Raw genomic sequence first — 14,013 nt, 5'->3', positions numbered from 1 at the left:
CCCTAGCCCCAACCTGTTTGAAAGTGACCCAGGATATAATGTATTAGCATACAGGAGTATACTAACATTACTTATTATAACTATGAAACAAAAATAGTAATCCTTTATTGGGATATAGAAAAAAAAAGTATGAAAAAACTAAAAAAAAGACACCTAAAGTTTTTTTATTTTCATATTACATTACAAAATAAATCAACTAATGACAGCAATTTATATGTATCACCAAACTACACCAACTACAGTCCAATTTCTGCTGCATAAAACAGCCTCATGAAGACACATCAGTAAAATAAATAATGTTTTAGCTGCTCAAACAGAAAGGGCTTTTTAGGTCTAATCATTAAGGGTTAAAACCTACAATTCAATAAGTTTTTTTGTCAGTTGTTTCCATAACACTACTGTATTTGTCTGCATAACACAAGTACAATACACATACTGTATTTAAGTTAGTACAGCAGATCCAGGATACTTTTTATCACTTGGATTTGGCTTGGGACAGAAAAACATGTCCCCCAAGAAGTGAGCTGTCAATTGAAACAACAGAAATCAAACAAACTTTAACACAATAGTTGAATGTATATGTTACTTACCTATAGAAAAAACAACAAAAACCAAAACTAAAATCTAAACAGATGAAAACAAGGTTGCAGTGGACTAAAGAGAGGAGATGAAGGTGATATTCAGTGATGAATCTCCATTTGAGAAGATGTTTCTGAATCTTTTATCTGGTGATATTCTCATAAAACATATAAAGATATGTCTAAAGAAAATAATCATATTTCCATATTATTTATGACAAAGCATTACATGTCTGGTAAAGGACCAGAGTACATGGAAGTCATTACCTTAACTGTAGAAATGAGCGCAACTTAAGCATGCTATGACTGTATCCATGTTTTTTTCGGGCTCCCTAGGGCTGTGTCCAACTTCTCCAGCCACCAATATTCAAATGCCGAATGATTGAACTCGAGCACGCTCATGTTGCACTCATCTCTACTCAATAGTCAATGGACAATTTTGGACACTTGTCTCACTCCACTGACAGAAAAAATAAGTAAAAATGAAGTCATTTTTCAGGTTAATAATGCATAGTTCAAAAAAGTATTTAAGTTTTTTTTATTTAATTAAGTCATATCAACACAATAACATGATCAACAAACATTCTAGATCTCAATCCAATTGAAAATTTAACAACTATCCATAGACTATAAACACTTTAGCAGTCCAGCATAGTCTATAGACATATGAAAATGTGCCTGGTCAGGAAAGGGTTAAAAAGAAAAACCTGCCCATGAAAATAGAAACTGGTGACTAAAAACTCACTCCAAGCTGCTTTTTCTTACTCAGGGTTAACACTAACTGCTAATTTTCCTGGTAGTCAGGCTCCGGCTCCATCTGGAATATTAGAATTATGATTTCGATTTGACACATTCAGCTTTAATAAACTTTGACTGTGGGATTTAATTAGCCCTAGACTTGCCGTATTTAAAGCTTAATAATACATCCTAACAACGTTTTAAAATCAGTGCACTTATGCTCTATTATAGTCTGCAGCGCCCCCTGCTGGGACCACCCTCCTTTTTAGATTATAAAGCAACAAATTATTTCTTTAAAAAGATGTCTAAATGAGATAAGAAGATCTTTCTGATTCATTAGGCAAATGCTGTTTGCATAGAGGTTCAGAGCTATGTAAATTGGAATAGAGATTACTGGATAAAGCAAAAACCTTTTTTTTTTTTACACTTAATCAGATGCACTATGTAAATTTGCTAGCTGGATTTTTCTAGCTATGAAAATACATCATTTTTCAATTATGCATAAACCTTTTCCATCCTGCTAATAGCGCTATCATGGGTTCATCATTTGCTTCTTATGGTAATTCTGTTTATGTCAGAGAATGAATCTTACACCAAGGTCACACAATAACTCAGCCTAGGGCTATGTTCACCTGACATTTTTTTCTGACCGTTGTTTGATGCTTAAAACAACGGCCGTTGTTTTGAGTATCAAATAATGTCCATGGTTTAGCCTGTTTCAGCAGTCCTCCAGCAGTGCAATGAGGGCTGCTGGTACATTATTCTAGTTCAGGTGGACTAATTGGCCTTTGGATGTGTCTTTAATTGAAAAGTCCATTGAATTTAATAGTAAAGACAGTGAAAGGACGATGAAAAAAGAAAAATTGTATCTGAACAACTGGAAAATAACGTCCGTTCTTTGCAAAAGACATCCAAAAATAATTGTCATGATCATTATTTTGACATCTGTGCAAACAACATCTGTCATTTCATGCACTGTGTGCATTGGGCAGCTGTCATTCCACTGACATCAATGCATTGCATTGACTTCAATTATAAATCAGCAATACCGGACATTATTTAAAAAAGAAAAAGTGGCCTTTATTAAATATGAAATTTAATTTTAATTTAATTTTTCTTATAGGCAACAGTTGCTGCATTTGCTGCTAGTGAAGGCCATTCTCACCCACGTGTTGTGGAGCTGCCAAAAACTGATGAAGGCCTTGGCTTTAATGTCATGGGAGGAAAAGAGCAGAATTCGCCAATTTACATTAGTCGCATAATTCCAGGTGGTGTGGCGGAACGACATGGTGGACTTAAAAGGGGAGACCAGCTGCTTTCAGTTAATGGAGTGGTATGGTTACTATGTCCCTATTTGTTTGCTTATTCAGTGTTATGCACAATATACAGTATGTGTTATATAGTGGCATGTTTTCACCATAGGCTTGTATTAGACTAGGTTCATATCTGCGTCACAGACATTAGGAGCCCTGGTTGAACACTGTGCCAGAAATTTTGGACAAAATGGCATGATTTTGAGTTTTGTCTGTTAAAATATCAGGCATTATGACAGAAACCCAACAGACCCTAATAAAGTCAATGGGGTCCATTGGGCATTAACCAAAAAAACTATTCAGTGATTGTTCATATTTGCGTTCAGTTGAGTTCCTGTTTAGAGAGATGTGCGGCCTATAATGATGATTTTACTCGCTGCACAAATCAAATCAGTCAATAAGCGAGCTTGTCGGCTGATCGCTAGCCCTTTTCCACATTATCGGGTGAACACTTGATAATTGGCCTGTGTAAAAAGGTCTTAAATCAGTTCATCTATCTTTTCTTGTAATGTCTATGAATTAGTAAAAACATGTAGCATGACTGCAGAAAACTACATGCAGGGTTTATAGTCTGTAACCATGGAAACACATGGCTCAGCAAAGGAGTTAAAAAATACAAAACTGTGCAACATTTTAACAATGCTTTTTTTCTTATTTTGGAGCAATAAAATGGGTACAGGCAAAATAACAGATTTGGTCAGCTCTCCTAGAACACCATTCACACTAGGTAGGAGCATGTTGCTATGGCTGAAATTGCAAACACACAAAAAAATGACTCAGCTCACCGTTAATGGCAAGACACAGACCCAATACAGAAAATTGCTAAAAGCAGCCCCCCAAGGTCTCTACTTGGTTGTGCACTCCTCCCATCCCACCCAGGTGGTTATTATTTTTGCCAGTATTAGTTAGATTCTGCATGCCCAGAGCATAGGTTTATTATATGCCATGGAGATGCCATATTACAGTGTAGGTCCATCCTGGCATGAGGCCACCTTATCGTGGTGGGATGGTTTACAGTATTTGCAAATGGTAATCAAGAGCCTTGTTATTTTTATAGAATTTTTTTTTAGCAGTTGGGGGGCTGCTTTTAGGGATTTTCATATGTGTATTAGGTCTGTATCTTGCCATTTGCGGTGAGCTGTTCCTTTTTGTGTGTGTGTGTGTGTGTGTGTGTTTTTGTGTCTGCAATAAAATGGGTAGTTGGAAAAATGCTCATACACTTCTATTAAATTGAGCTACTTGCAGGTTTTTAGGGTGGTTTCCCCCTTTTTGGGTTATAATTGTAATATACTTATTACTAATGGTATTAATGTTACTAATGTTATTATGTAACACAGGGTGTTATATTGAAATAATGGCAGTTATTTACCGTTATATGGCGGCCATCCACTCAATTTGACCATTGTGGGATCATAGCCTTTCTATGTTTTAATCCACTCCTGGTTTTGGTTGCTATGAGGACCTGACATGAGGACCAAATACTGCCTGAAATATACTGTGTTTGAACCCAGCCTTACAGTGGTTCTCATTGTATGCTCATCTGTTTTGGTCTATTACACTAAAGAGCTTATTTCCCACTTTTTTCCATTATATGGCAGCTAGTTTGCCTAATGATATTTTTATTTCTATAAATGCAGAGTGTGGAAGGGGAACATCACGAGAAGGCAGTTGAGCTGTTAAAAGCAGCAAAAGACAGTGTCAAGCTCGTAGTGCGATACACACCAAAGGTGTTGGATGAAATGGAGGCTCGCTTTGAGAAGCTGAGGACCGCAAGGCGCAGGCAACAACAACAGTTACTAATTCAGCAGCAACAACAGCAACAACAGCAGGCACAGCAAAATCATATGTCGTAGGTGAGAGTTTTCATTGCTTTCACTTTTTCCCTGTGATCAATGTAATTGTGTCTACAGGGTTATTTGTTTCTCAACTGAAAACTGTGAGAAGAGATTATATTTCTATCTGAAATATGGTCATGGGTTGTGCTGTATCCGAACAAGTCTTAGTACCATAGTAACTAACCACTGCACCCAATAATAGCTATATAAAACATTGGTGCCTCTATTTAGAAAAAAACAGGTGCAAAAATGGATGGTAAAAAACAGATGCTGCTGTATGCCATAATGCAAATTTGGATTCCCATTAACTTTATAAAAACAGCAGATCATGTTCTGCCCCATAAATATGTAAACTAAAATATTTATACCATGCTTTACTATATACTTTACTAAAAATTGCCAAAAACTCTGCAAACTATGTTGTTGCACCAAGAGACTAGCCCACAGGAGGAGAGTCCTTTGGGGAGCCCCTGAGTACGACTGAGCCCAGTTTATAAGGTTTAAAAGAGATGTAAGCCGTGCATCGGGTGGGCTCCCCAGGATACAGCAAAGTCACGAATGAGGAAAGCTACTCCAACACCAGTTTAAACAAAACTGCACTTTACTGAAACATACTAAGGTACCAAAGGTACTAGCACCTCATATATAACAAAATTATATACAATCAGGCTTAAACTGAGGCCCCTGTACGACACAGCGTGTCGCCCGGAATTATGTTGTATGAATACACACAGTAACTTTACTTACTAGAGTCCTGCAAAAACAAGCCTCTATATGGCTCTGTTGACAAAATAAATAAGTAAAAGAATAATGGCTCTAAGAAGGAGACAGAAACAAAAATTGTCCGCAACTTCAAGGGGTTAACCATTTACTACACCTCAACATAAAAGTTCAACAAGGGTTTTAGATAGTAAACGTAAAAAGTAAGTGTACCATGACTTGCAATTACATTATGGTGAATGTATGGCCGTTGGCACTGTGGAAGTTCAATCTACGATCACAAGAACTTGTGTTAATAGAAATTAGACCTAAGTCGATCAGTTATTTACATAGATTAACTCTGAGACATTAAGAACCTAAGAAAACATTTGTATCACAATGGAAAGAGTAGTAAGAGATGTCTAGCTATCTACCCTATCTCTGTCTACCTACTCCTTTTATCTATATATAGGAAAACGTGTCTCTTTTTGTGTCACGGAAAGTTTTCTTTTCAGATTAAGAGTAAGTATTTTGTCCATGGTCTTTTCCATTATGCAGTACTATTAGTGTCCTGCTCTTTGTACAATCGTATAACCCTGACAATCTATTCATTTGCTCTCAGTAGTTTTCCTTTTTGCTTTCACTGCAGGTTTTTCTCTAGAAAGAAACACAAATAGATCAGTGGCAATGAAGCAATTCTACCGGGAGTCGATTTTCCAAAGGATCAGAAGAGAATGTATTACCAGCATAGAGATGGGTCAATATTCCTTTGGCTAGGCTATCTGAAAGCTTTTACTATAAAGGTGATGTGTTCGATAGTTAGAAGAACCTCTTTGTTTTGGACTTACCCTCCAATATTTATTGTAACTATATAATTTAGTATTGTGTAAAGAGGATTGATCCGTCTGTATTGATGAATTTATTGCTATAGTTGGATCTGAGTGCCTGGGATTGTGTTTAGAAATCCCCATTGTTCACTGGACACCAAACTGCATCAGTTTAGTGCACATCAGATCAGCACTTGTATACACTCAAGAACAAAATCCTGTACTGTATATTGTATAATTTCGGACTTGTTGTTTGTAAGAAAATTCAATATTTTTTCCTTACAATAGTAAGCTAGTACATTTATACAGTTTTGCGTTATTAGGCGGAGCAGAATTTCTTTGTGTGTTTTGTATGTCTAAGCAATGTTAGATACGGTAGCTGCCGCAAATTTAGAAAAGAGTCCTGTATTTTCCATATAACTATTGTATGTAGCATTTATGACCATATTGTATATGGAACAGATATTTTTGTCCCCATGTGTTGTACCAGTTTAGTTTTACTCCTTTTTATTTAATTTTTTTTTTAAATTTTGCTTTTTTATATACTTTGTTAAATTTATGTCTGCCCAGTGTTTATATTAACCATTTATTGTCTGAATAAAATATTTTTAATTAAATTTGCCTTAGAAATGTGGTTTTAGAAAGTAAATGTGATTAAAGTGGGTGGGTATTACAATCAAGCAAGTGGGAACTGCACACAGACAAGGTAGCATAGTAACCCACTTTATTCTAAATATATATATATATATATATATATATATATATATATTCTCCGACATGGAGATAGAGGAGCGGCTGCACATCACACCTATGGCTGATACTAATGCTGCTAAGCCTATTTTAAAAAAACATCTTCAGGATGTTGGAATATGAATTGATCAAGCCATATCGCCCCATGTACCAACGTGCAGGTCTCCTGGTTCACACGGGTCCCTACGCTAACTCCACACCGTGTTGGTCAGTGTTTGGGGGCAGCCTTCCTAGCCGGTGGTGCTGGCTGGGACTTTTTGGGGGGGCATTTTGGGTCTGGTCCTGTGACATGGGGGTTGCAGGGCCACTCCATGGCCTCCCTTCCCTGCATGTGCACGCTTTGCGGGGGTGATGGTCACTGACCGACACGGTGTGGAGTTAGTTTAGGGACCCGTGTGCACCGGGAGACCTGCACGTTGGTACATGGGGCGATATGGCTTGATCAATTCATATTCCAACGTCCTGAAGTTGTTTTTTTTTTAAAATAGGCTTAGCAGCATTAGTATCAGCCATAGGTGTGATGTGCAGCCGCTCCTCTATCGCCATGCGCCATGTCGGATATATATATATATATATATATCTATATATATATATATATATATATATATATATATATATATATATAGCACTTCTTTATGGTAGAAAAAAAACGTGATTTATTCCATATTGCAATCAAGCAACAGTGCGGCACAGCAAACAAAAAAACATAGTGTGATGCGACGTTTCTGCGGTCTCCACCGCCTTTTTCAAGCAGGTGGTGGAGACAGCAGAAACGTCGCATCACACACTGTTTTTTGTTTGCTGTGCCACACTGTTGTTTGATTGCAACATGGAATAAATCACGTTTTTTTCCACCACAAAGAAGTGCTGTGGGAAATTGCATTTGTTTAGCTGAATTGGATCCACGGTCAGGAATGTTCCCGCTGGCACTCTGAACATATTCGGGAAGTAGTGCTGCTAGATATACTTTGAAATATAAATATAAATATATATATATATTCCCTTTTTATACTATGATTATTGGTCCATGTAAAAGTGACAGCCCTCAGCTAAGGGGCAGGAAAATGCCTCATCCTCGATTGATCACATCTATTGTGCCTGCTTCAAAATTTATAGTTATCGGCTGCACATCTTCCTTTATAAATAGGTTTATGTGTGGCCAATAAAGATAAAGGGAAACTGACAGCATACATATGTATATATCTGTGCTGTCAATTTCCAGATTACAAGCAGTGTATGCTTTTGATCAGCGCTGCTTTTCAGCCCCTTGTACTATGATTTCCTTAAAACAATTCCATTGTTACTAATTGCCTTTAGCAGTAACCAACTAAAGCTATTGGGGGAAGTAGGGGAGAACAGGGGAAGTAGATTGCAGTCCAAATGCATTTGTGAAAACATGCCCTTAATGGTAAAACAGCATCATAAAAATAAAAAAACTGTTGTAGAGAAGTGTAAAGCTAGGTTAAATGATAAAACTTTTCCAAACTCTGGACATCTCACGGAGCACTGTTCAATCCATTGCCCTAAAATGGAGGAGGTATGGCACAACTGCAAACCTACCAAAACATGGCCATCCACCTAAACTGACAACCAAGGCAAGAAAAGCACTAGAGAAAAAAAAACTAGGGAAAAAGCCAAGAGGCCCATGGCTACTGTGGAGAAACTGTTGAGATTGACAGCTCAGGTTGGAGAATCAACTATTAATTGTGTACTCCACAATTCTGGTCTCTATGGAAGAATGGCAAGAAGTTAGACATTTTTGAACGTGTGCCAAAGTCCCATTTGCAGTTTGACAAAAACCATGTAAGGAACACAGCAAACATGTTGAAGAAGGTGATCTGGTCAGAAGGGACTAAGGTTTAGCTCTGCTTTTCACCCTGAATACACCATCCCTACTGTGAAACATGGTGGTGGCAGCATAATGCTATGGGGGTGCTTTTCTTCAGCAGGGACAGAGAATCCGTTCAAAGTTTATGGGAAGATGGATTGTGCTAAATAAAGCTAAATACAGGGTTAATACAGGGCTATATCCTGGAGGAATACCTGTTAGATATTACAAAAGATTTGAGACTAGGGAGAAGGTTCACCTTTCAGCAGGATGATCATGACAACAAACATACAGCCAGAGTTACAATAGTATGGTGAAGCCAAATTCATATGCCCTATCACACGGGACGATTACCGTGTGCAGAATCGTTAAATCATTAGAATTTAAACGATAATCGTTCTGTGTAATTGCAGGCAACAATCGAAAAATCTTTGATTGTTGATTTAGATCTAAACCTAAAACCATTGTTAATCGTTCGCCAATCGTTCGCTGTAATTCCACATTCGTTCGCTCATATTCCGCGTTTTTTAACTAATTGTTCAGTGTAATTGCACATTGTTCATTGTTTTGCTGGGATCATAGTAACAATCGCAATAAAGATCGTAGTAATGATCGTAACTATTGATTATCGTTCTATGTAATATGGTGAACAATTTCAGGTTAATGATAAACAATCTCGTTTGCAAACGTTAGTCGTTAATCGATAAAAATCACGTTTGTGTAATAGGACCCTTAGAATGGCCCAGTCAAAGTCCAGGCATAAATCCAATTAAAGGGCTATCCAGGCTTTAAAAAGACATTGCCCCTTTCCACCAGAAACAGTATGACTTTTTTTCTGAAGATTGGGTTACATTGGGTTCAGTGAATGCAGCTTAAGTGGGAAACCACACACAACCTAGAGACAAGTCATGCTGTTTCTGGAAGAGACCGGACATGTTTTTCTAATCCTGGATAAGCCCTTTAAGAGACTTTGAAATTACTGTTTACAAAAAATCTCTATCCAATCTTACTGACCTTACTGAGCTATTTTGCAAAAAAGAATGGGCAAAATTTTCAGCCTCTTGATGTTCCAAATAGAGACATACTCAAAAAACTTGCAGCTGTAATTGCAGCAAAGTATTGACTCAGGGTAGGTGAATACAAATGCATACTACATATTCCAGATTAAAAAGTTCATTTTGGAAAAGCATACATGATTTTCATTACATTTTACAATGAGTTGCTACTTGTGTTCGTCTATCACAGAAAATAGTAAATAAAAATAAAATTCAAGTGGTATGAATACTTTTCCCCAAGGCACTTTTGGGTATATATTTCATTTTTTTACTATGCATTGCTACTATCTGGGTTCACACTACGTATATTTCAGTCAGTATTGTGGTCCTCATATTGCAACCAAAACCAGGAGTGGATTAAAAACACAGAAAGGCTCTTCTTTACACAATGGTGAAATTGAGTGGATGGCCACCATATAACAGTAAATAACTGCCATTATTTCAATATAACAGCCGTTGTTTTAAAATAACAGCAAATATTTGCCATTAAATGGCGGCCATCCACTCAATTTCACCATTGCGTGAACAGAGCCTTTCTGTGTTTTTAACCCACTCCTGGTTTTGGTTGCAATATGAGGAACACAATACTGACTGAAATATATGTAGTGTGAACCCAGCCTTAAAGTGTACCTGTCAAAATGGCGACCCAAAATTCTCTATTAGCATTAGATCTCACCGCTGATCCAGAAACAGACTGTCCTGACAGGTATACTTTAAAATCTTTTTTTTCATCAGCAGGTTATGTGATGGAAGTAATGTCCAGATTCCTATAAATAATTTAGCCTTTAGGCAGAAAAATATCAGGGCCAAATCTAACAAGAGATTTTCTATAAAGGTCATTTAGGTTATTAATAAGTCTTCGAGTACAGATAACAATGTGAGTCAGAACAAGGACACAAGCTGGTCTAATGAAAAGGTTCACTGTTGAGCCTGTCAAGTGGCACAATAGGCTGCTCTTCACCTTTGTTCCACAATTGATATCATCTGGGGAGAAGCATCTGTTGCAAGAACTATCATGGCACTCCCACCAGCTCTGCAAGTATTGTTTTCTGAATACTGTTATTATATTTAACCTCTTTTCATATTATGCCTCCAATTTTTGCATAATGTCAGTGAGAACAATATGACAGGGAGTGGGCTTTGTACCTTAGGAAAGAGGATCTGACAGAGTATTTTACTGTATTATCTGAGCATGTCTGTTTTGGATAAAGCACAGTGTTCACAGTGTTGATTATAAGGAGATCTGTAACACAACCAAGCACTGCTCGAAACAATGTCAGTACACTTTGAATGCAGCGTTAGGTTTGAAAACTTTACTACTCCAAAAAAAAGTATAAAAAATATTTTTTAATGTCAAACACATCAAAAGTTTTGATTTGTTGGGTCACAGTGAAGGCTGCCACCAATCTGTAGATACAGTCACAGAGAGCTTGTAGCTGTGCACTTCACTTACTGGCTCGACATTCAATCTGTATTGATGCAGGAGACAAGCTTTAGAGATGTACATGGGATTTCATCTTCTGCAGAAAGTCAGATCGAGCAGCAGGAGTGAAGCGGACTTCTTCCAGTTATATCTAAAGATCAGCGAGGGTCTGAACACACACACCCAACTAATCAAAAACCTTCATTTTGTACCCCCAGCCCCCCCCCCCCCCCTGCACACACACACACACACACACAAACACACACACTGCATTGCATTGAAATGCAACTTTCAAAAAATTTTTATCATATAAAATTGTGGCGTGCGTATTTGCCTGGTCTATTAAAAAATAACAATATTGTTCCCACATTGGTAATGGCATAAAGGAAAAACCACCACGATTGCTGATTCTTTGTTACTTTATATGGCTTTGTTCACATGTTGTTCTTTTTAAGCATCTGTTTACTGTGTTCCGACATTGTTATTTTAACGCCCGTTCTTTGGAATGGCATTAACCCTTTGAGGACCAGGCCCAAAATGACCCAGTGGACGGCGCAAATTTTGATCTTAGTGCTTTCGTTTTTCCCTCCTCCCCTTCTAAGAGCTCTAGCACTCTCAGTTTTCTATCTACAGGGCCATGTAAGTGCTTGTTTTTTACAGGAATAGTTGTACTTTGTAATGGCGTCATTCATTTTACCATAACATGTATGATGGAATTCCAAATATATTATTTATGAAGATATAAATAGGTGAAATCGTAAGAAAGAATGCAATATGGTAACGTTTGGGGGGTTCCTGTGTCTACGTAATGCACTATATGGTAACAGCGACATGACACTATTATTCTATAGGTAAGTCCGAACACAACCATATGCAGGTTACACAGATTCTCTAATGTTATATATATTTTTTTTTATGAAATCCTTTTTTTTGGCAATTAAATATTAATAAAATGGGCCTATTGTGACGCTTATAACGGTTTTATTTTTTCACCTACGGGGCTGTATTGGGTGTCATTTTTTCCGCCATGATCTCTAGTTTTTATTAATACCATATTTGTGAAGATCGGACGTTTTGATCACTTTTTATTGATTTTTTTTAATATATAATGTAACATAAAATCGGTAATCTGCGCACTTTTTCCCCTCTTTTCGTGTACGCCGTTTACCGGTCGCAATAACGCTTGTTATATTTTAATAGATCGGACAATTACGCACGCTACGGTATATTATATGTTTATCTATTTATTCATTTTTATATGTTTTATTTATATAATGGGAAAGGGGGGTGATTTAGACTTTTATTGGGGGAGGGGTTTTGGGGTAGTGTGTTAGTGTTTTGAACTTTTTTTTTTTTTTACACTTTTGAAGTCCCTTTAGGGGACTTCTACATACATTACTTTGATTTCTACACTGATGAATGCCATGCCATAGGCATAGCATTGATCAGTGTTATCGGCGCTCTGCTCATTGAGCCTGCCTGTGCAGGCTCAGTGTAGCAGATCGCCGATCGGACCGCACGGAGGCAGGTGAGAGACCTCCGGCGGCCCGTTTCAACGATCGGGACCCCCGCAGTCACACTGCGGGGGTCCCGATCGGTAAGTGACAGGGGACTCCCCCTGTCACTTACACTTAAACGCCGCGGTCGCGGCGTTTAAGGGGTTAATGACACGCGGCAGCGCGATCGCTGCAGCGTGTCATAACCGGTGAGGTCCCGGCTGCTGATTGCAGCCGGCCCCCACCTGCTAAGAAGAACGCTCCGCTCCGGAGCGCGCTTCATAGCGGGAAAAACACCCAGGACGTAAGGTTACGTCATGGGTCGTCTGGGGACAGACTTCCATGGCGTAACCCTACGTCCAGGGTCGTCTAGGGGTTAAAGGGGAACCCCAGGTAGAGGTAAAAAAAATAAACCTGCTGCAGAAGAAAATAACATTGCTTACCCGTCTAACTCCGTTTTGAAACTACCAAAAATCCATTTGTTCTAGGGGTCTTCGTTCTGTATTGTGTTTCTGCACTTCCTGGTTGAGCAGTTATACACAGTACTACAGGTTCCAGAATGCAATGCTTTTCCTCAGCTTTTCATCACAGTCCCCCACCCTGCACATTCCCTGCCCAAATCTGTTGCAGAACATCTAAACTGTGTTCACACATTGCAGTTTCATTGTGTTACTAAACACCACACCCACACAGCACATTGTTACTACCTGTAACACCACACAGCACGCTGGTACTACCTGTAATGACGATAATGGAATAAAGTAAAGAACTTTTTGAATCTATTTTTTTTCTTCTCATCTCCATGGACATATTATTATCAAGCATATTTTATCTTTGAAGTTGAGCCCCACAATAAGGACTGATATTATCTTACATAGGATATTTTGTTTATGCCTTGTTTTTTGACCAGGTGGGATTGGCAGTGCCAGCTCTGATCCTCTGTGCCATTTAGCCTCGTTTAATTGTATTACTGCATCATTTTTGTGAAGACGCTGCAGTACTGCAATGAATCTCCAACATGTACAAACATAGTTATAATTTCACTGCAGACTTTTGCACAATCAGTGAAGTTGCAGCATCTGCTTCTGTCACTCCTTGCCTGTTCAGTTTAGGCTGGAGAGGCTGGTAAGAGATGGTGAATCACTCAGGAGTTTAGGGGATCCAGTCAAGCCTCCTGTGACATTAGACCCTGCCCCCTGTCTGCATCATCAGCCTGCGCTCAGCAAACACACACAATGTGAGACAGAGGCATGGAATCTTTGTCTGCTAAGGGAAGAGAGCAGAGGGAGCAGGAGACAAAGAGGATTGGCCCAGGGGCCAGTTTTCTCTACTTCCTGGATGTAAATCAATCACCAGTGTGGCAGAACCGCACATATATGGTAATATATTATATGGGCACATTTATATAACTTTAAATGTACTTTTAATAGAAAACATTTCCCTATGCAGAGTTCCCCTTTAAAATAATGAA

The 14,013-nt window shown here is 38.3% G+C and overlaps 1 protein-coding gene across 2 annotated transcripts in view; it reads left to right on the top strand.

Moving 5' to 3' along the window:
- The window catches only part of LIN7A (lin-7 homolog A, crumbs cell polarity complex component), a 36,618-nt gene extending 30,066 nt beyond the window's left edge, over window positions 1-6,552 (top strand). The window contains exons 4-6 of one of the 2 annotated variants that reach the window (XM_069955670.1): window positions 2,440-2,649; window positions 4,267-4,478; window positions 5,813-6,552. In XM_069955670.1, coding sequence (XP_069811771.1) covers window positions 2,440-2,649; window positions 4,267-4,478; window positions 5,813-5,840 — 450 coding nt within the window. In that variant the 3' untranslated portion in view covers window positions 5,841-6,552. Of the gene's footprint in view, window positions 1-2,439; window positions 2,650-4,266; window positions 4,483-5,812 lie in introns of both variants that reach the window. The other variant, XM_069955671.1, reaches the window with a different exon arrangement.
- The last annotated feature ends 7,461 nt before the right edge of the window (window positions 6,553-14,013 follow it).

This window comes from Dendropsophus ebraccatus, chromosome 1 (genome assembly GCF_027789765.1).
Source record: "Dendropsophus ebraccatus isolate aDenEbr1 chromosome 1, aDenEbr1.pat, whole genome shotgun sequence".
NCBI lineage: Eukaryota > Metazoa > Chordata > Amphibia > Anura > Hylidae > Dendropsophus > Dendropsophus ebraccatus.
This window is presented reverse-complemented; position numbering and strand designations above follow the sequence as displayed.